Genomic DNA, 22338 nt, shown 5'->3' on the forward strand with positions numbered 1-22338 from the left:
GTGCCACAAATTTCACTTCTCTCCAATTCTGTTCAATACCTCCTCATTAGTTATGTAATCTAAGCAACTAACCTTCAGCATTCTTCTGTAGCACCACATTTCGAAAGCTTCTATTCTCTTCCTGTCTAAACTATTTATCATCCATGTTTCACTTCCATACATGGCTACACTCATTACAAATACCTTCAGAAACGACTTCCTGACACTTAAATCTATACTCGATGTTAACAAATTTCTCTTCTTCAGAAACGCTTTCCTTGCCATTGCCAGTCTACATTTTATATTCTCTCTACTTTGACCAGCATCAGTTATTTTGCTCCCAAAATAGCAAAACTCCTTTACTACTTTAAGTGTCTCATTTCCTAATCTAATTCCCTCAGCATCACCTGACTTAATTCGACTACATTCTATTACCCTCATTTTGCTTTTGTTGATGTTAATCTTATATCCTCCTTTCAAGACACTGTCCATTCCGTTCAACTGATCTTCCAAGTCCCTTGCTGTCTCTGACAGAATTACGATGTCATCAGCGAACCTCAAAGTTTTTATTTCTTCTCCATGGATTTTAATACCTACTCCGAACTTTTCTTTTGTTTCCTTTCTTGCTTGCTCAATACACAGATTGAATAGCATCGGGGAGAGGCTACAACCCTGTCTCTCTCTCTTCCCAACCACTGCTTCCCTTTCACGTCCCCCGACTCTTATAACTGCCATCTGCTTTCTGTACAAATTGTAAATAGCCTTTCACTCCCTGTATTTTACCCCTGCCACCTCCAGAATTTGAAAGAGGGTATTCCAGTTAACAATGACAAAAGCTTTCTCTAAGTCTACAAATGCTAGAAACGTAGGTTTGCTTTTCCTTAATCGTTCTTCTAAGATAAATGATAAGGTCAGTATTGCCTCACGTGTTCAAACATTTCTATGGAATCCAAACTGATCTTCCCCGAGGTTGGCTACTACCACTTTTTCCATTCGTCTGTAAAGAATTCACGTGAGTATTTTGCAGCTGTGACTTATTAAACTGATAGTTCGGTAATTTTCACATCTGTCAACACCTGCTTTCTTTGGGATTGGAATTATTATATTCTTCTTGAAGTCTGAGGGTATTTCGCCTGTCTCATACATCTTGCTCACCAGATGGTAGAGTTTTGTCAGGACTGGCTCTCCCAAGGCCGTCAGTAGTTCTAATGGAATGTTGTCTATTCCCGGGGCCTTCCCATTTCATCTACATCCTTTTCCATTTTCATAATATTGTCCTCAAGTACATCGCACTTCTATAGACCCTCTATATACTACTTCTACCTTTCTGCTTTCCCTTCTTTGCTTAGAACTGGGATTCCATCTGAGCTCTTGATATTCATACAAGTGGTTCTCTTTTCTCCAAAGGTCTCTTTAATTTTAGTGTAGGCAGTATCTATCTTACCCCTAGTGAGATCAACCTCTACATCCTTACATGTGTCCTCTAGCCATGTCTGCTTAGCCATTTTGCACTTCCTGTCGATCTAATTTTTGAGACATTTGTATTCCTTTTTGCCTGCTTCATTTATTGCATTTTTATATTTTCTCCTTTTATCAATTAAATTCAATATTTCTTCTGTTACCCAAGGATTTCTATTAGCCCTCGTCTTTTTACCTACTTGATCCTCTGATGCCTTCACTACTTCATCCCTCAAAGCTACCCATTCTTCTTCTACTGTATTTCTTTTCCCCATTCCTGTCAATTGTTCCCTTAAGCTCTCCCTGAAACTCTGTACAACCTCTGGTTCTTTTAGTTTATCCAGGTCCCATCTCCTTAAATTCCCCACCTTTTTGCAGTTTCTTCAATTTTAATCTACAGTCCATAACTACTAGATTGTGGTCAGAGTCCACATCTGCCCCTGGAAATGTCTTACAATTTAAAACCTGGTTCCTAAATCTCTGTCTTACCATTACATAATGTATCTGAAACCCGACAGTATCTCCAGGCTTCTTCCATGTATACAACCTTCTTTTATGATTCTTAAACCAAGTGTTAGCTATGATTAAGTTGTGCTCTGTGCAAAATTCTACCAGGCCGCCTCCTCTTTCATTTCTTACCCCCAATCCATAGTCACCTACTGCGTTTCCTTCTCTCCCTTTTCCTACTACCGAATTCCAGTCACCCATGTCTATTAAATTTTCGTCTAATTTCACTACTTGAATAATTTCTTTTATTTCATCATACATTTCATCAATTTCTTCATCATCTGCAGAGCTAGTTGGCATATAAACTTGTACTACTGTAGTAGGCATGGGGTTCGTGTCTATCTTGGCCACAATAATGCGTTCACTATGCTGCTTGTAGTAGCTTACCCGCACTCCTATTTTTTTATTCATTACTAAACCTACTCCTGCATTACCCCTATTGATTTTGTATTTATAACCCTGTATTCACCTGACCAAAAGTCTTGTTCCTCCTGCCACCGAACTTCACTAATTCCCACTATATCTAACTTTAACCTATCCATTTCCCCCTTTTTAAATTTTCTGTCCTCCTTGCCCGATTAAAGGATCTGACATCCCACGCTCTGACCCATAGAATGCCAGTTTACTTTATCTTGATACGGACATCCTCCTGAGTAGCCCCACCCAGAGATGTGAATGGGGGACTATTTCACCTCCGTAATATTTTACCCAAGAGGACGCCATCATCATTTAACCGTACAGTAAAGCTGCATGCCCCGGGAAAAATTACAGCTATAGTTTCCCCTTGCTTTCAGCCATTTGCAGTACCAGCACACCAAGGCCGGTTTGGTTAATGTTACAAGGCAGATCAGTCAATCATGCAGACTGTTGCCCCTGCAACTACTGAAAAGGCTGTTGCCCCTCTTCAGGAACCACACATTTGTCTGGCCTCTCAACAGATACCCCTCCATTGTGGCTGCATCTAAGGTATGACTATCTGTATCAATGAGGCACGCAAGCCTCCCCACCAAAGGCAAGGTCCATGGTTCATGGAGGGGGGGGGGTATATGGCACTACTGAGCGGGACTTTTCAGCAGAAGCAGCATTTTCCTGAAGATGGTGACCTGCTGGATCGCCGAAATATCGAGTCAAGTTGATTTTAGGATCCGGCAGCAAACCCGAAGAGACTTTGAAAAAATATGTTATACCTTGGATGAAGAGCATACATATCTGCAATTAGGATCGTATCAAGACAGTGGCTCCTGTAAAATGGACTTCTTATAAATCTGTGGGAGCACAAGCTCTATGAACTTCCATCCCCAAGAATATCGCTGCAAAAACAGTATCTCTGGACCCTGGGTAGTGTGTTCTGAGACACCAAGTGTTAAGTTGTATCTGTCCATATAATGTGTATAAATAAATATTGTGTATGTGCATCGGTAACACTGACAGTCATTGCACATTGTGAACATAGTGTTCATTACGCAAATACTAAAAACCTAAGAAAGGTTATGTATGCAGTGTCCAGAAATAAAGATTTATTTAACCGTATGGCTAGGGCCCCCCGTCAGGCAGGCCATTCGCCGGGTGCCGATCTTTCAATTTCACGCCACTTCAGAGACCTGCACTCGATGAGGATGGTAGGATGATGATGAGGACAGCACAACATCCAATCCCCGGATGGAAAAAATTCCAAGACACAGCTGGGAATCAAACCCAGGCACAGATGATTGACAATCCATCATGCGGACCATTCAACTACCAGGGTCACACAGAAATAAAGAGAAAGCTGTACACATGGGTTTAGAGATGGATGAAATGAGACTGGAAGAATAAGAAAATAGCTCTGAGCACTATGGGACTTGACATCTGAGGTCATCAGTCCCCTAGATCTTAGAACTACTTATACCTAACTAACCTAAGGACATCACACACATTCACGCCCAAGGCACAATTCAAACCTGCGGCCGTAGCAGTCTCGCGGTTCCAGACTGTAGCGCCTAGAACTGCTCAGCCACCTCGGTCGGAGAAGGAGAAGAATCCACAGGATTCTTACGTATTACTATGGATAATGAGCTGAAATGGAAGCAACATGTTAATTCTGTCTGTAAAAAACTCAGCTCCATCATATTCATAATGAGGCAGCTATCACAGTATGGAGACAAACAGCTTCCATGCACAGCATACCATGTACTCTTTGATCTATACCTGTAATGGGGAAACTCCAACATTCAAGAAACGAATTAACGGTGTTTGCATTACACACACACAAAAAAAAAAGCAATTAGGATCATACCAAGACAAGCATCCTCCCCCCCCCCACCCGATTGACAATGGTTGAAAAATGACCCCAGTACTCAGGTATAAAATTACTCAGAAGTCTGCCAAAAAACTGCATGACCATGTACATGACACTAAGTTTTCAAAGAACCTCAAAGACTATCTGGTAGAAAAGGAATTTTACAATGTTAGAGAGTATTTAACACATACAATTTGTACATTTGGTTATTTGCAATAATTGACATTAAAATGTCAGAAAAATGTTAGGAAGTATGTGATAATGAATGTTTTTTTCATTTTTTGTGTGTGTTTTATTACATGTACATTCACTATACACCACGTAATCCTACATGAGCAAATAAAATTCAATTCAGTTCAATTCAAGATGAGTCTGGTACTGTGATATGCATAAACAATCTCACATGCAGCTTCAATTTCTCTCTCAGTGGATTTGAGTTTCTTGTCTACTGTGTCAAATACACCATGGCCATTTTTCATTTGCTATCCCTTTGATCTAAACTTAAATTTTCCCCAAAAATCTCATAGCTATCAATTTCATGCATCAACCAGCTTTCTTTACCTAGTATTACATGAGCTGCTCTGCTTTTCAGGACTGTTTCAAACACTGGTATTTTTTGTGAATGCTTCAGCATTTAATTACTAGGATTTTAATACTCTTGCATTCTTTTGGATCTTACATTTACACTACAGCTACTGTTATCTGGCCTGAATGCAGAGTTGTCTAATTTAAAAAACTGCTGTGTGCACCCCCACACACAGTCATCCACCTGAATAACAAGCTTCTTTGTAAGTCACTGGAATGGCCCAAGTATGAGCTCAGAGCCCAGACAACTAGCACCGTTTGTTCCAATATGCGCCAGTATCTGCAGCTGGCTGCACCGTGTTCATTCCGTGGCTGCCAGAGTAGCCTCTTCAGCACACTGAATGAGGCCCAACTGGCACTGTTTGTTCCAATGTGTGCCACAATCTGCAGTTGGTTGCACCCTGTTTCCTCAGTGGTTGCTGAAACAGCCTCTTCAACATGTTGAATGAGAACCTCAGGCATACACACTGAGTGCACATGGTGTCCTTTCCTGTCCCTTGGTACCATTTCCCTAACAGGTTCCATCACTTGCCGTACATTTCAACTGTCAACAATTAATAGACCCTTACCCTTTTGCGTTTGTCTCCTCTTGACACCGGACAAAACAGGTGTCCCCAAAACATGCAAAATGAATCCCACTAGATCAGTTTCAGTTTCAGTGAGAGAGAGCACCTCAGATTTGTAGGTTAGAGGGATCAGTACAACATCCTGAGTCCTCCTTGGTCCCCATCCATCCAGTACAGAATGTCTAGATCAATCAATGACACACACTCACAGTCAAGTGGATGAGTAATGTCAGATCCCATACTTCCATTAGAGGAGACGGTATCCACGGAACAGGACAGTACTTGAAATACCTTTGGTACCAATACCACAGGTACAGCTCTCTGTAGCTCTTACAACAAACCGGTTTACATCAGCCTCCAATCATTTGACCATGGTCAGGGTGATTATGAACATCAACCAACACATCCCAGTTTGAGAACAGCTTACACAGTGGGCCTGGATTGCAGCTGGTGCAATGTTTTTAGCCAGTATATGTTTTTCTGCCTCATTTATATAAAAGAAAATCAAAGGAATTTTAGCATAAGACAAGAAATACATAATCATGACACTCGCTGTAAGAGGAACATTGAAGTGCCAAGGTGTCACCTATCAAGCTCACAAGACAGCTTTCCAACAGTCGCCCTAAAAATGTACAATCAACTGCCTCCACAAGTGAAATCCCTGCCACCTGAATTATTTCGGAAAAAATTGCTCAGGACTTGAAACAACATCCACTATATTCCTTGGCAGAGTTTTTCAATAGTGGTTCTAGTGAATGGACAAAATAATAAATATTGTTATGTTTTACAAATAATTTTGCCTAAATTTAATCTTCTTTTTATGTTCTCAGTTAACTGCACATTTAATTTTGTGTTTTACTTAAAGTACATATTTTGCCAAAACGAAACTTTGTGTGTGTGATCTACACGGTTTTGTAAACATTTTGCTCTATGGTATTTTCATTTGCTGCTATGAAGTTTTACTTTCCTGTTTGGTTATATTTCATTTTCTCTATGTTCTATGTGTTTTTGTGCACTGCTTCTGTCGACCCACATTTTATTTGTGACACAGTCTGTCCAGCCATGGCTGGTAAACAACGAAGATATAGTAATAAAGTAATCTATTACAGGAGAGTTAACAAATAACTTTAAGCTAAGCCTGCTGACTATATTTTAATCTGTTGAGCTGAAAAATTAGTAATGTACTCAAATGCATTTAAATGAAATCTTTATGTTTTTGTTATATGCAGTATGTTACGATCTGTCTTGTATATCAGAGACTCCTTGTGTATAAAATCGTATTTTATAATTGACTCATCTGATGATTTCCATCATTAAAGGATCACGGGGTCCTGCGTTCGATTCCCAGCAAGATAGGGGATTTTCTCTACCTGGGGACTGGCTGTTTGTGTTGTCCTCATCATTTCATCATCATCATTCATGGCAGTGGCTAGATTGGACTGTGTAACACATTGGACTGTGTAAAACACTGAACTGTGAAAACCATTGGGACTTTGTATGGGTGTTCATGACCGCGCAGTTGAGTGCGCCACAAAATCAATCACCATCATCATTATTATTATTACCACAATCATTAAAATAATTCATTGATAAAATCGACCATAGCATTAATTCCACTTACCCATATACTCAAATACGAGGTATATATCTCTGTTGTTCCTGGCTTTATGAATACCAAGTAGTTTTATGACGTTTGGGTGTTCACCAAATTCTTGAAGGAACATAATCTCCCTGAATGTTCGCTGTGCATCAGTCTTATTCCGAAAGGCATCATATATCTTTTTCACTGCAACTGTTTTCTTCGTTTTCTTATCCAGTGCCTTCCAGACAATCCCGTAGGCCTAAAATAGAAGAGCGAGTACCAGTAGCACGACAGGCAGCAGTAGTAACATATTCAAAATGTGATAGTATGAATATGACTCACCCCCTGGCCCAGCCGTTTTTCAATTTGATACAGGCGTGTTATGTGTGCGTCTACTTCACTCATACTTTTTATGAGGAGCAAATATGGCATGCGATTATAAACAAGAGATTGCGAAATTTGCGTCGCGAGTCATAGTCTTTGACGCAGAATATCTGATACGGGCAACAGTTTCAATTTTACTTTTCAGATACACTTCTATCTTTGTATTTGACATTGCCCGTTTGCACAGACTCATTCCCGAATGTTTTGACGTATTTCTTTGATGTTTACGTTGTCATGGGAACTAACGCGTTCCAAGCTAGGGGACAACTATTTGGAGGACATGTAAAGGCAGTCCTAAATAGTTTCCACTGATCCAAGTTTCACAATTCACAAGTGACACTTGGACTCTTCTTGTTTTGCCAACCTAAAGAATTGTTAGTTTACTGACACTTCGCTTAAACGCTATGACAACAATAACAACAACAACGACGACGATTCATCTGCGTTACTACTGAATAAAGTAGACGTCTTTTAGTACTAGTATATACTATTGCTTTGTCGGAAAAAAAAGGTGCGTATGGAGCATTTGTCTGCTGAAGGTCGCGATTTATTACACAAGTGTTTCTAGGTACATCATGAACATGACGATTTTAATCGTAAGAGCATTGTTTGATTTGTGACAGTTCGCGCCAATATGCTGTGCCGGTAACTCTGAGGAGAAAAAGGCGCCAAAATAATGTTTCACGATGTTTAAATTAAACGCCTCCCGAAGGTAACAGTACCAGAACTTTAATTTCAAACCTAGTACTCCGTAATAGTATACTGTTACTTATATTCTTCAATTGTTAAGAGACCCTAACTAAGTTGTGTAAAATTTATTAACAAGTTAACAGCTTCTGCCCAGCCATATTACAACCATCATTAATCTAAAGCGTCCTGGCCATCTTTCTCATTCGACTGCGATGAAACCACTGCGTCATTGTAGCAATTCATATTGCAATTAAAATATTAATTAAATCTGAAGAATTTTGTTAGAGGGTGTTTTCACAAAGGGGCTTTGTTAATGCCATTGCTTTTATGTATTTTGTCTTCAACTGATTATCGCCGGACGGACCTTAAGTGCACTACGAACAAAATATTGCAGATTTAGGGGCTGTAATATAATTACCGATGTACGTTTGAACCATTCACATGCCGCGAGTGTGCGAACATTGTTTCTTGTCTAAAAATAAAAATACTACAGTAGAACATAGTTTTATGTAATTCTAAAGAAATGAAACCTATTCAGCACTAATAGGAACAGCAAAAGAACTGATGCATAAATGACAGAACTTCCTAAATATATGATAAACGGTACAGCTACAAAGATGTCACCAAGACATCAGTTTTATTGTATAGAAACAGGGACATCAATTTACGGCTGTACATTTACGCAAGCATACGACTAGGAATCAGCAACTACAACATATGTTCCATGAATGTTGCGTATTGTCGATGTCAGGCTGTCAGTTGTACTTGTCGCACGGCGTTACCTTGGCAACGTAAACAACAGAGATATTTTTAAATGCAAGCTTGCAAAGCATCTACGTTGTCACTGCTTATAAAATGCTAGTATTTGTAAAGCTAATTTTATGTGGAAATTTCGGATATGATGTGTAAAACTAAAAATGTCGCATTCCGTAAAAGTGTAGGTACAATGGATTAATTGGTTTCTGTGATGATTATTTAATCTGCCGTCTGAACGAAGAAGATGACATCTGTGTTGTGTACGTCATCTGTCACGAAAATCTTTGTCAAATCGGTGTTAATGGTGATGTGGTCTAATTTTCGACAATACAAGTATCTGTGGTCGAAGGGTATCTGAGAAATTTACAAAAAAATGAGAGTGGGTTATTTGTTTATATTTTATTCTTTTTTCACGTTTATAACAGTGATATATGGAAGACGTATGCCAGACAGCAAGCTATGTGCGGATGCGCTATGTGAAAGTAAGTGAAACCTTCTTATTTGTTTATATTTTTTACGAAGCTTCCGACTCATAACATTGTTTTAACCGTAGCGGATTTGAAAATATTAGTTAACAGTTAGGATTTGCATAAGTAATACCAGCGTCATGGTTTGCTGGCCTCACAGGATGGCGATAGTGAACTGCCTACTGTAATCCAATGCTATTAAACATTTACTACCGGTTGTACGCTTGCAGCAAGATACTAATAAGGGATGAAAATAGTTTACTGTTTTGCGGTTGTTCGTGGATCTGCAAAAATATATCTGAGGACATTTTTCACTTACACGTAGATTTCATTGTAGAAGTTTTGTACTGTGTACCTTTACATCGTACAATCACATGAAAATATTTTCACCTGCTGGTGGATTTAATGTGAAAGATTTCTCGCCTGCTATTAGTGAACAAGAAATATTGTCTACTCAAATTTTAGATAATATACATACGTGACATCAGTCATTCACCAGTTACACACGCTGCTTTAATATTTACGTTTGGTTCTTGCTGTTTATCTTATAAATCATTTATTTCATAGTCGGAGTTATTACAGAATAACTTAAAATTACTTTAAAAATATATTTGTTGTGCATTATGGACCCCATCTTTATTGACCTTGTCTTGAATGGACCATTAAATCTTCCATCTCGTGATCTTCTTTGACTAGTTATCTTCTTGAGGTATCATTAAATATTTTTGTGTCTGCTAATTAGAGTAGCTGAGGATAGCAAATATAATTTCCTCTTCTGCTACTATGAATGTAACTCGTGTTCTAAACTTGGATTATATTGTTATAATAAATTTCTTCAGAGAGTAGAGTAACTTCAGACTTACTGGCGTATCAACTGCAGTATACTCCTAATGTATAGTGATACATTGCTCTAGTAATCTCCAATGTCTGAGCACTACAAACTAAGAGGCATTTAAGGTCCTAAGGCTGTTTTCTTAAAAAATTCGATTTGAACACAATATGCATTTTATTAATGAAAGTAGGGTCTGTATTGGATTCTTCTTCCACAAAATAGAGAAAATTAAAATCAGGCTTGCACTCTTCTTTTTGCTATACCTATCAATTGCTTGTAAATTGAAATTCCAGCTGGTTATTTTTGTGGTATCAGGGAATACTTTATTTAAGTTTACTTGGGAGCATTCCTACCTAATGGTATTTGATACAGGTGATTATTGTGTTTTCCTAACTTTGACACTTTCCTTCACTATTTCACATTGACATTATTTTTCCACTTGATTGAGTTTTGAACACCAGTGAGCATAGGTATTGATTGGTTCCTGTGTCATTACTCACTTTCATATATTTTATTTCGAGTTCCATAGAGTGACATGTGAACATTACACAGGATATATAATGAGTCAAGTTTTACAAATTATTGTTTAGCATATAATCACATTGAATTTATTATATGAAAGACATTAATAATACGAGTAACAGAAACTTATGAGTAGTTTAACATATGAGCTACCATATAGATACACATAAATTTGAGTTTAATTTATGCTGTTCCGGTATACTGACTAGGAATGATATTATGCATTGTTACTAACAAATTCATCTATAGTGTACTAAATTCCATCTAGAAGTAATTGCCTCAGTTCTTTTTCAAACTTGGGTATGTTTCTAACCATATCTCTAATTTATGATGGATGGGAAGGCATTAAAGGTCTTCATGTTGCTGTACAGAACCCCCTTCTGGGGAGTGGGGTAAATACTTCATCTTTCATGTAATCCCATTTTTGATGTTTGTTAATAAGTAAATTGGTAGTTTATTTATTCACAGATAATTTTTTTCTGTGATATTAGGTGCACCAACTTAATACAACAGTAAAACGCAATTAACAAAACAGTTTAGGCCCTATATAGATTTATATTTTGGTTCATGTTTTTGGTTGTTGCATAATTTATTTAGTATTTATTATTGAGACATAATATTCGGGGGTTCAAACTGCATGTATGTTTTAATGTCTCGTTACACTACATGGACCACTGTTCCACATACCTCTTCATTGTGTAATGTAGCATCTGCTGCAACATACACGGTGACGATTGTTGAACTATATGAAAAAAAAACCTAAATTAGTTACAAACTATGGTGTACACACACTTTATTCACCTTGTAAATGTCTCTACAGATATTCAGATTTTGGTTATGACATGTTCGATGTGCCTGCCGCCATTAGCAATGATGTGGTGCAGATTAATATAGAAACATTGCATGGCCCACTGAAGTGTGAGAACATCGATGCTGTCAGTGACCTCCTGAATAGCTGTTTTCAGCTCAGCAATGGTTTTGGGGTCTTGTCTTTAGTAAAGCCCCACAAAAAGGAGTTGCATGTGTTCAGATCTGGACAATGTAGTAGCCATGCCAGTGGCCTCTGGGTGCCCCAGAGCCAGAATGCAGTCCCCAAATTTCTCCTCTAGGCCCTCAAACATTCTCCTGCATTGATGCGGTCAAGCTCCATCCTGCATGAACCACATCTTGTTGAAATCATGGTCACTTTGGATAATTGGGATGACATCATCTTCCAAAACCTTCATGTACCAGTTGTTAGTCACCATGCCATCAAGGAATATCACACCAATTATTCCGTGACTGTACAGTTCACACCACACAGTCACTCATTTAGGGTGAAGGGCTTTTCGATCGCAAAATGCGGGTTCTCAGTCCCCCAGATGTACCCATTTTGTTTATTGATGAACCCATCCAAATGAAAGTGGGCTTCATCGCAAACCAAACCATACTAATTCCCATCATGCCCCACTGCCAACTGTGCAGTTTGTACATCCTAATGAAAAACTTTCAGAAGTTATGATGATTTCATTTCTATATTTCAATAATTGTCACCCTGTATGATGCCTACATTGCTCTGTCTTAGGGAATGGGCACTTGCTGCTTTTCAGTCACAGCCCTGCTCACCACCTGTACTACTCAAGGTTTTATAACTTGCATTCAAATTTAATATTATTTTTAACTAGCTTTTTTCACACTGCTTTACCCGTGTGTGTGTGTGTGTGTGTGTGTGTGTGTGTGTGTGTCACATATAATGTCCACATCTCCTTTATGCCCCTGACATGTAGGCTGCCCAGCAATGCAGGTCGTTAGGCCGATACTATTACCTAACAGCATACCTGTCATGCATGGCAACTTATGACAGGGGCAGAAGAAAAATATTTCACACATGTGCTACTCCTCTGTCCCTGACTGTCTTTCTTCTTCCCTTCTCTGTCTGCCTCTTCATCTCTTCCTTTCTTTATCTCCTCCTCCCCCTCCCTTTGTCAGTCTCTTCTGCCCTCTCTCTGATAATAGCCGCCTCTCCTCCCTGAGTCATTATCCTCCTCCTGCTCCTCCTCCCCCCTCTCCTTCCTTCTCCCTCCTCCTCCTCCCTGTATGTCTCTTCCTCCCCCTCGCTCTCTCCATTTGTCCATCCTTTTCTGCCTTTCCGTCTCCTCCTCCCCCATCTCTCTTTCTATTCACTCTTCCCCCCTGTCCATCTCATGGTCCCATCTTTCCTTATATCCATTTCCTGCCCCCATCTCTTCTGTCCCATCTCCTACTCCCTGACCTCTCTGTCAGTCACTTCCTGCCCCAATTCCCTTTCCATATCCTCATCCCCTTCTCTCTGTCTGTTCTCCACTTATCCTCTCCTGCTCTCATTCCCTCCTGAGCCCCCTCATGCCCTATCCATCCACACTCCTCCCTCTCTTTGTCCATCTCATCTGCCTCCATCAGGTTATAAACTTCTCCGTGCTAATACTTTCAAGGCCTGCTGTTTCTTTGCTAAATTTGGTTGAAATCAATCCAGGGGTTTGGGATGAGGTCCTGGACATACACATTTACACTCTGCTTTACATAATGTAACAGATAGAGGGTAAAATTGGACAAAATATCTAACACATTGTAACAGGAGTTGTTAAAAGCTGAAAGTTGTCAATAGCTTAAAGTCCTGTAATTCTTTTTTTTTTTTATGTGGACACATTTAACAAGTGGGACAGTGCCCAAAAGGAAGCTGCCAAAATGGTTCTTCAGCTAGGCCAACTGGCTACATACATTCAATGGTCTGTATCTGAAGTGTCCAGCTACATACGTTCTCTGGTGGTGTGAGGAGAGTTGCTCAACAGCTAACAATTGCTGGATCATGAGGAAATTCGCAGCTCTGTGAAGGATCATATGCTGACCAGTTAGAGAGAAATTTGCAACCTTTCAGTTGGTGAGGGCGACGGTCCAACGAAACAGTAAGAAGTGCAAAAGAAGGATCATGGAAAATATTCCTTCACCAAGTCCACCACTTCATAATCTCAGCACAAGTATAGAAACTTAAGAGAATGATTTTCAGAAAAAACAACCCTCCCACTCACAACAGCTATACTGAAGGAGGGATGTTTCCAAGACACTGTCTAGCCATCAATAGACAGTGGTAGTGTATTTCACTAAGGCATTACTTGTTTGTATCAGGCATCATACAGCTATACTGTGGCTATGGAGACATCAGATCACACCAATTTGTGTCATAAAACTGCCATTTTCCCATGTGGAAGTTTTGTTCAGGACTGTCGGAGCCTCGGAATTTTGCACCCAGTCACAAGTATAGTATGCTGCAACATCTTGACAATGAAATAAAGGAAATCCATCATGAGTTAACCCTGCTTCCTCAGCCCAGTGAGCATGGTAAACACGGTCAGTTGCAAGGAGTTGACACACCCATATCTTGCAATTTATAGACAAAAGTCCCTAATCCTTTGGATTAGGATTTGTTCCAGGGGAGGGGTGGGAGGGGAGGTGGGGGTGCTGGGATGGTTGATTTCTGGCTTGGGATGGGGGGATATTTTCCCCAAAGGGGTCATTTCTCTCCCAAACCCACCTACTGTTACATGTATGGGGAGGGGTGTTCAGGAACAAATGGACAAAAATTTATGTGCTGCAGAGAGTAGGATGCATCTACAGCAGGAAGTGTCTTGAAATTGGAGGTGGGACTATAATAGGAAGTATTCCAGAGTTAGGGTGCATACTAAACTTTAATGACTCGTTTTGTCATGTTGCACAACATGAAAAATGCCATGTTGGATGACATGATGGCATGTTTCACATTATACGATATGACATCATGTATCATGTTACTTTATTTGACATAATGTGTAATGTTACATGATGTGGATACTAATACTAACAAGGAGAAAAACATGAATATGCCAAGATGTTTCAATTTAAAATTCTTTGAAGCTGGCAGATAAGCCAGACAGCTATTTTCCATGTTTTTACATCTCTGACTCTGCCCCAAACACATTCACCATTGTTGTTGGGTTTTTTTTTCCCCTCTATGGCAGGGGCATTATTTGTTCTGGTTCCCAACACTTTTTCTACCATCATTTTGACATTAGACCATCATAGCTTGGCAAATGATCGAGTATCAGTTTTTTTGATTGGCTTTTGAACTGTGTTGCCTATATTGTGCACCCTAAAACAAAACAAAACAAACACACAAAACTTTCACAAAACAACAGGATGACATTAATTACTTGTATTTGTCTACCTTCTTATAAAATTTGAACCGATTCCCACAAACTTGAAACATAAAAGCAGCACACACAAAGAAGCTAAAAAAAGTGTTTTTGCACCTAAACTCCAAATGAAGCTAGATTTTTAAAACTGATCATTCAACTTCATTGTAAGATTGCACTTTTTTCGATTCCCACAAACTTGAAACATAAAAGCAGCACACACAAAGAAGCTAAAAAAAGTGTTTTTGCACCTAAACTCCAAATGAAGCTAGATTTTTAAAACTGATCATTCAACTTCATTGTAAGATTGCACTTCTTTATTTATTCAATTAACTTAAACAAGTTCTGTACATCCACTTATGTGCTGCATTTAGGTCCGATTTAAACTGTTGTATCTGCACAATGAACGAAGATTGTTGTTGTTCTGGTCTTCACTCCAGAGACTGGTTTGATGCAGCTGTCCAGGCTAGTCTATCCTGTGCAAGCTTCTTCATCTCAGAGTAACTACTGCAACCTACATCCTTCTGAATCTGTTTAGTGCATTCATGCCTTGGTCTCCCTCTATGATTTTTACCCTCCGTACTTCCCTCCAGTACTAAATTGATGATGTCTTGACACCTCAGAATGTCTCGTGTCAACCGATCCCTTCTTCTAGTCAAGATGTGCCACAAACTCCTCGTCTCCCCAAACCTATTCAGTACCTCCTCGTTATATATGTGATCTACCCATCTAATCTTTAGCATTCTTCTGTAGCGCCACATAAGTGTCTTATTTCCTAATCTAATTCCCTCGACATCACCTGATTTAATTCGACTACATTCCATTATCCTTGTTTTGCTTTTGTCGATGTTCATCTTATATCATCCTTTCAAGACACTGTCCATTCCATTCAGCTGCTCTTCCAGGTCCTTTGCTGTCTCTGACAGAATTACAATATTGTCAGCAAACCTCAAAGTTTTTATTTCTTCCCCCGGGATTTCAATTCCTTCTCCAAATTTTTCTGTTGTTTCCTTTACTGCTTGCTCAGTACACAGATTGAATAACATCGGGGATAGGCTAAAACCCTGTCTCACTCCCTTCCCAACCACTGCTTCCCTTTCATGCCCCTCAACTCTTATAACTGCCATCTGGTTTCTGTACAAATTGTTAATAGCCTTTCGCTCCCTGTATTTTACCCCTGCCACCTTCAGAATTTGAAAGAGAGTATTCCAGTCAACATTGTCAAACCCTTTCTCTAAGTCTACAAATGCTAGAAATGTAGGTTTGCCTTTCCTTAATCTATTTTCTAAGGTAAGTCGTATGGTCAGTACTGCCTCACGTGTTCCAACATTTCTACAGAATCCAAACTGATCTTCCCCGATGTCGGCTTCTACAAGTTTTTCCACTCGTCTGTAAAGAATTCGTGTTAGTATTTTGCAGCCGCGGCTTATTAAACTGATGGTTTGGTAATTTTCACATCTGTCAACACCTGCTTTCTTTGGGATTGGGATTATTATATTCTTCTTGAAGTCTGAGGGTATTTCGCCTGTCTCATACATCTTGCTCACTAAATGGTAGAGTTTTGTTAGGCCTGGCTCTCCCAAGACTGTCAGTAGTTCTAATGGAATGTTGTCTAGTCCTGGGGCCTTGTTTTGACTTAGGTCTTTCAATGTTCTGTCAAACCCTTCACGCAGTATCATATCTCCTATTTCATCTTTGACTACATTCTCTTCATTTCTATAATATTGCCCTCAAGAACATCGCCCTTGTAGAGACCCTCTGTATAGTTCTTCCACTTTTCTGCCTTCCCTACTTTGCTTAGAACTGGTTTTCAATCTGAGCTCTTGATATTCATACAAGTGGTTCTCTTTTCTCCAGAGTTCCCTTTAATTGTCCCATAGGCAGTATCCATCGCACCCTTAGTTTTATATGCCTCTACCTGGTGATTTCATTTTTGAGACATTTCTATTGTTTTCTGCGTGCTTCATTTACTGCATTTTTATATTTTCTCCTTCCATCAATTAAATTCAATATCTCTTCTGTTACCCAAGGATTTCTACTACCCTTTATCTTTTTACGTACTTGAACCTCTGCTGCTTTCACTGTTTCATCTCTCAAAGCTACTTATTCTTTTTCTTCTGTATTTCTTTCCCCCGTTCTTGTCAATCATTCCTTAATGGCCTCTCTGAAACCCTCTACAACCTCTGGTTCTTTCTGTTTATCCAGGTCCCATCTCCTTAAATTTCCAACTTTTAGCAGTTTCTTCAGTTTTAAATTACAGTTCATAACCAATAAATTGTGGTCAGAGTGCACATCTGCCCCAGGAAATGACTTAAAATTTAAAACCTGGTTTCTAAATCTCTGTCTTACCATTATACAATCTGTCTGAAATCTTCCATTGTCTCCAGGCCTCTTCCACGTATACAACCTTCTTTCATGATGTTTAAACCAAATGTTAACTTTGATTAAGTTATGCTCTGTGCAAAATTCTACTAGGTGGCATCCACTTTCATTCCTTATCCCATTCCATATTCACGTACTACTTTTCCTACTCTCGAATTCCAGTCCTTCATGACTATTAAATTTTCATCCCCCTTCGCTATCCAAATAATATCTTGAATAATAGTTTTTATCTCATCATAAATTTCTTCAATATCTTTATCATCTGCGGAGATGGTTGGCATATTAACTTTGTGCAACTGGGGTAGGCTTGGGCTTTATGTCTGTCTTGACTACAATAATGCATTCACTATGTTGCTCATAGTAGCTTACCCGTGCTCTTATTTTTTTTATTCATTATTAAACGTACTCCTGCCTTACCCCGATTTGATTTTGTATTTGTAACCACGTATTCACGTGACCAGAAGTCTTGTTCCTCATGCCACCGAACTTAACTAATTCCCACTATATCTAACTTTAACCTATCCATTTCCCCTTTTTAAATTTTCTGTCCTCCTTGCCCGATTAAAGGATCTGACATCCCACACTCTGACCCATAGAATGCCAGTTTACTTTATCTTGATACGGACATCCTCCTGAGTAGCCCCACCCAGAGATGTGAATGGGGGACTATTTCACCTCCGTAATATTTTACCCAAGAGGACGCCATCATCATTTAACCGTACAGTAAAGCTGCATGCCCCGGGAAAAATTACGGCTATAGTTTCCCCTTACTTTCAGCCATTTGCAGTACCAGCACACCAAGGCCGGTTTGGTTAATGTTACAAGGCAGATCAGTCAATCATCCAGACTGTTGCCCCTGCAACTACTGAAAAGGCTGCTGCCTCTCTTCAGGAACCACTCATTTGTCTGGCCCCTCAACAGAGATCCCTCCATTGTGGCTGCACCTAAGGTACGACTATCTGTATCGCTGAGGCACGCTAGCCTCCCCACCAACGGTAATGTCGGTGGTTCATGGGAGGGGAATGACGATTACTGAATTAAAATTAAGAAAAGTAAAAATGATATTTATATTTTTTTTTAATTGAATGAAGATGACTGAATTAAAAAAAAAATGTTCTTTTTGACTTTATCCATTTACTTACCTTTGTCCTAAGTTTTAGCTGATTTGTTCAAGTTAAAACTATTGAAGTGCCGTGCTTAAAAAGCATCTCAGAATTTTTTGTTACTAAACTGGTTTCGTCCTGCATTTCTTCTCTTTCAGCTCCAATAGCACAAGCTTACACCTTGATGAATTATGGCAGTGACCACCCAAAAATTTTATCATTTAAGGCAAGACAACCTGTTGTTGTTTATGGAAGATCAGCTGGAAACAAAGAGCAGTTATTGGATGTGAAGGTAATTTTCATGTCTAAAGCAACTGTTTTTATAGATCTGCAGAAAACATCTAATATTTTTCTAATAAAAAAAGAACCAGACTAATGGAATCTCTGTTTTACTTTCAGATTAACAATAGAAGAGGCTATATTCCTAGGGGCTTAATCAGGGAAACAAAGGTTCTTGTAAAGGCCCAGTATGTCTCGCATGTTATCCCTATTGGAGATGATGGTGAAACACAACTAGTAAACAAAAGTAATGGGCCACAAACACATCAAGAAACCTTAAAACAAACTAAGGATACAGATTCACAACAGTTAGAAGTGGACACTAAAGATCAGGACATTTCCAGTACAATACAGTACAGGAAACACGAAAACTCAGCAGAGCATGTGGAAGATAATATCACATTGCACCACAATGCAACACCAGCTCTTGATGTTTCACCTGGAACGGTGTTGGATGAACCCGATAACCAAACGGACTCTTTCACTTCTGGCACATCACCGTCTATTGCGCACACAGTCACAGAGTCACATTACATGCAGTATTCTACTGTTTCCCATTTTCAAAGGAAACTTCACGCCATTGAAGACAGTGAGGAAATTGAAGATAAAAGTGGAGAGATAACTGATGGGAGTGCTGAAGACAAAGAAGATCAGAGTCTCCTTGGTGTTATCCATTCAGCAAATTCTGAGCAAGTGACAATGAGTGCAGCATCTACTGACATAAATGAGATGTCAGATAGAGTGCAGGCACTGAATGAAGATAATTATTCTGGTGATGATACAAGCAGAGAAGAAACAGATAGAAATATCAAAGATGGTGAAAGTGAGCCCATTATTTCTGCTAAGGACACTGTTACAGTTGAGAAACATGAGGATGGAAATAAAGTAGAGATTGACAGTGAAGAAATAAATGTTGATTCATTAAATGGAACAGTACTAGAAACCCCACAACACAATGATACTGAATTTGCAGTGGAGATGAATTATAGTAAAAGTTCTGCTGATAACTTGCAAGTACATTCACACATTTCAGGTGGCTCTGAAATGGATAGAAAGGAACTGGAAGCACAAGTGTTTTCATCTGGTGCTGATCATGATGCTGCTTCAGGGAGTACTCAAGAAGAGCCACAGGGATCACATGACATTTTGGAGAACAATGTATTGCTGCCAAACGACACTGCAGATCAACCACCCCTGTCTCCAAAGAAGACAGATGGCCAGGAAATGGATGGAAAGGAACGTGAAGTACAAGTGTCGTCATCTGGTACTGATCTCCATGTTGTTGCAGGGAGTACTCAGGAAGAGCTACAGGGAGCCCATGACATTTCGGATCATCAGAAGATATTGTTGCAGGAAGATACAACAGATCAACCATCCATGTTTGGCCATCTGTCTTCAGAGGAGCCAGATGGGGGTAGTTCATTAAACTTTAATATGAATGATTCAGAAATTAGTGGACAAAATCTTGAAGTAGAAAGTAAAGTATTAAGAAAAGACTCGGCAGAATCAGCAAAAGAAATAGATACAAGATATAATGATGAGGGAAGTGATGTGGAAACCAAATATTCACAGGAAACTGTTGATAATAGTATGGAAGGTGATGAATATGCTAGTCCTCAAGTGTTTGCTAGTTCTGAAGTAGTGCCCGAAGAAATAAGATCTCAGATTTCCCCAGAACTATTGGAAAATGATAGAACTGAAAATTCAAAGGATGTAAATGTCACAGAAATTGCTGGAGAGTTTGATTCAGATGCTGCAGAAATTGCCCAGGAGAATGGCGATTCAGGCAGTTACGATGCAGAAAATATTTCATCAGAAGAAAAAGAACAACTAGGAGGAGGAGATATGTCAGGAGATGATATAGCAAAGTTGGGTATGGCTGCTGAATCATATAATGCTGATTTTTTAGTTGAAGAGGTAACAGCCAGTTCACATGAATTGAGTGTGACAGAAACAAGCATTGGCTCAGAATCTCACTCTGTCTATGATCTGCAGCAAGATGAGGACAGTGAAGTAGTGACAGTCAGCTATGATCATACAGAGACGACTTTGAATCCTGAGAGTCAAGATACTCAGTTTCAGGAAACTTCGGTGCCAGAAGAGCAATTTAAGGCAGAGGACATAAAAGATGAAGGTTTTTTTGCAGGGCTATCAGAATCGGTGCGTTCAACATTTAATAGCATAACTGGTTATGGTTTTGGTTCTTCAGTCACTGAGGAAGAAAGAGAAGCAGATGTAGTTTCCCATAGTAAAGAGTTTGAAGGTGAAGACACACAAAACAAAGAGAAATTGGCTTCTGAAGATATGCTAGTCCCTTCTGCCTGGGATAGGGACCATTCATTGCAAGAGGCAGCACATCACGTGGCAACTGACCCAGATCAGACTGGTCACAAAGTAGATGTTGATGTGCCTTCTGGAAGAGACCTGAGTGAGATATCTTACCAGTGTGAGTATTTTAATAAATACATCCAATACAAACTGCAAACAGATCAGTAGTCTATAACACATTTTTGAATACCATGGTGTAGATTTGAAAACTGAGGTGCTTCAGCAATGGTTTTGAGCACTTCCGCACATTCCGTGAAGTAATACATTTTATTTAACTGAATGAAATTGTTTAAGGCAGCATCTAAGAGCTGTAGTGTCACATTTACATAAATGTAGTGTGTAGCACAGTTGTCATTTGTTTGTTTCGAATGGCAAGCCACTGTTCATCACTGCTTTGTAAGGACACAGTCTTTGTTGGTGACATAAATGCTTTTGTACTTTAATTCTTAAGTTATTAGTACTAGGATGGTAGGGTGTGTACATGCGGTGTGCTGATGCAGGTGGAGCTGGCAACAGTTCACATACAGCTTTTGGCCCCAATCAGATGTCTGCAGGCTGCTGCCTGAATTTGAGATACCTTGAAGCATACATACCAGTTACAGGGAGCTCCAGTGTTAAGGCAAATATGGAGCCCCTTAGGAAAATGGTGTCAAAAACTAGCAAGAAGTCCAGTGCGCATTCAGTACGTTTGGTGATGGATACTTCCTTAAACAATTTCAAAGAGGCGTAGTCTTACATTTACGTAAATGTGGTGTGTAGTGCAGTTGTCATTTATTTGTTTTGAATGACTAACGACGGTTCATCACAGCTTAGTAAGGATACAGCCTTTGTTGGTGACACACAAGGAGAGCAGTGTGCTTTTGTACTTTAATTCTTTAAGTTATTAGTACTAGGATAGGTAGGTTGTGTACATGCCGTGTGCTGATGCAGGTGGAGCTGGTCACAATTCACAAACAGATGAAAATGCTTTTGGCTCCGATCAGCTGTCTGCAGCCTGCTGCCTCAAGCTGAGGCACCTTGAAGTACACCTGAAGTGGGGAAGCTTCCCTCACCGCAGGGCGAGTGTTGCTTTGCAATGCTTTTGCATTGCTCAAGGCAGACAGTAAATATGGAGGCTGCTTGTATGGTCTTTCTCATTCACGATGTGCGTGGACAGGTGCTTGCTTTTTCAGCGGGATCTGAGCAGGCACATGGACGGAGAGGGCAGGGCGGAGGATACTAGTTACAGGAAGCTCCAGAGTTAGGTCCATTATGGAGCCCTTTAGAAAAATAGTGTCAAAAGCTAGCAAAAGGTTGAGTGCGAACTCAGTACATTTGCTGGTGGACCTCATCCTAAATGTAGGGGGAGGCCCTGACATTTGCTGTCAAGGGTGCGGGGTACAGTCTTATGCAAGTTGTGGCTTGTGTCGGCACCAGTAAGGTCTGCCACATGGGTCCTGAGGCCATCCCCAGTTTG

At 39.7% G+C, this 22338-nt stretch overlaps 2 protein-coding genes across 5 annotated transcripts in view; one reads left to right on the top strand and one right to left on the bottom strand.

Moving 5' to 3' along the window:
- The window catches only part of LOC124619554 (mitogen-activated protein kinase 15-like), a 192257-nt gene extending 183466 nt beyond the window's left edge, over positions 1–8791 (bottom strand). For both annotated transcript variants that reach the window (XM_047146032.1, XM_047146033.1), the window contains exons 1-2: positions 7298–8791; positions 6995–7214 (exon numbers count right to left, since the gene is read on the bottom strand). In XM_047146032.1, the coding sequence (XP_047001988.1) occupies positions 6995–7214; positions 7298–7387 (310 nt within the window). In that variant the 5' untranslated portion in view covers positions 7388–8791. The remainder of the gene's footprint in view (positions 1–6994; positions 7215–7297) is intronic.
- A 266-nt stretch (positions 8792–9057) lies between these two features.
- The window catches only part of LOC124619938 (transport and Golgi organization protein 1), a 161555-nt gene continuing 148274 nt past the window's right edge, over positions 9058–22338 (top strand). The window contains exons 1-3 of one of the 3 annotated variants that reach the window (XR_006980168.1): positions 9058–9267; positions 18434–18567; positions 18675–21000. Coding sequence is in view for 2 of the 3 variants with exons in the window: in XM_047146587.1 (XP_047002543.1) it covers positions 9159–9267; positions 18434–18567; positions 18675–21000 (2569 nt within the window). In the remaining variant the exon portion in view is untranslated. The remainder of the gene's footprint in view (positions 9268–18433; positions 18568–18674; positions 21001–22338) is intronic. The other 2 variants (XM_047146587.1, XM_047146589.1) reach the window with 2 other exon arrangements.

This window comes from Schistocerca americana, chromosome 6 (genome assembly GCF_021461395.2).
Source record: "Schistocerca americana isolate TAMUIC-IGC-003095 chromosome 6, iqSchAmer2.1, whole genome shotgun sequence".
NCBI lineage: Eukaryota > Metazoa > Arthropoda > Insecta > Orthoptera > Acrididae > Schistocerca > Schistocerca americana.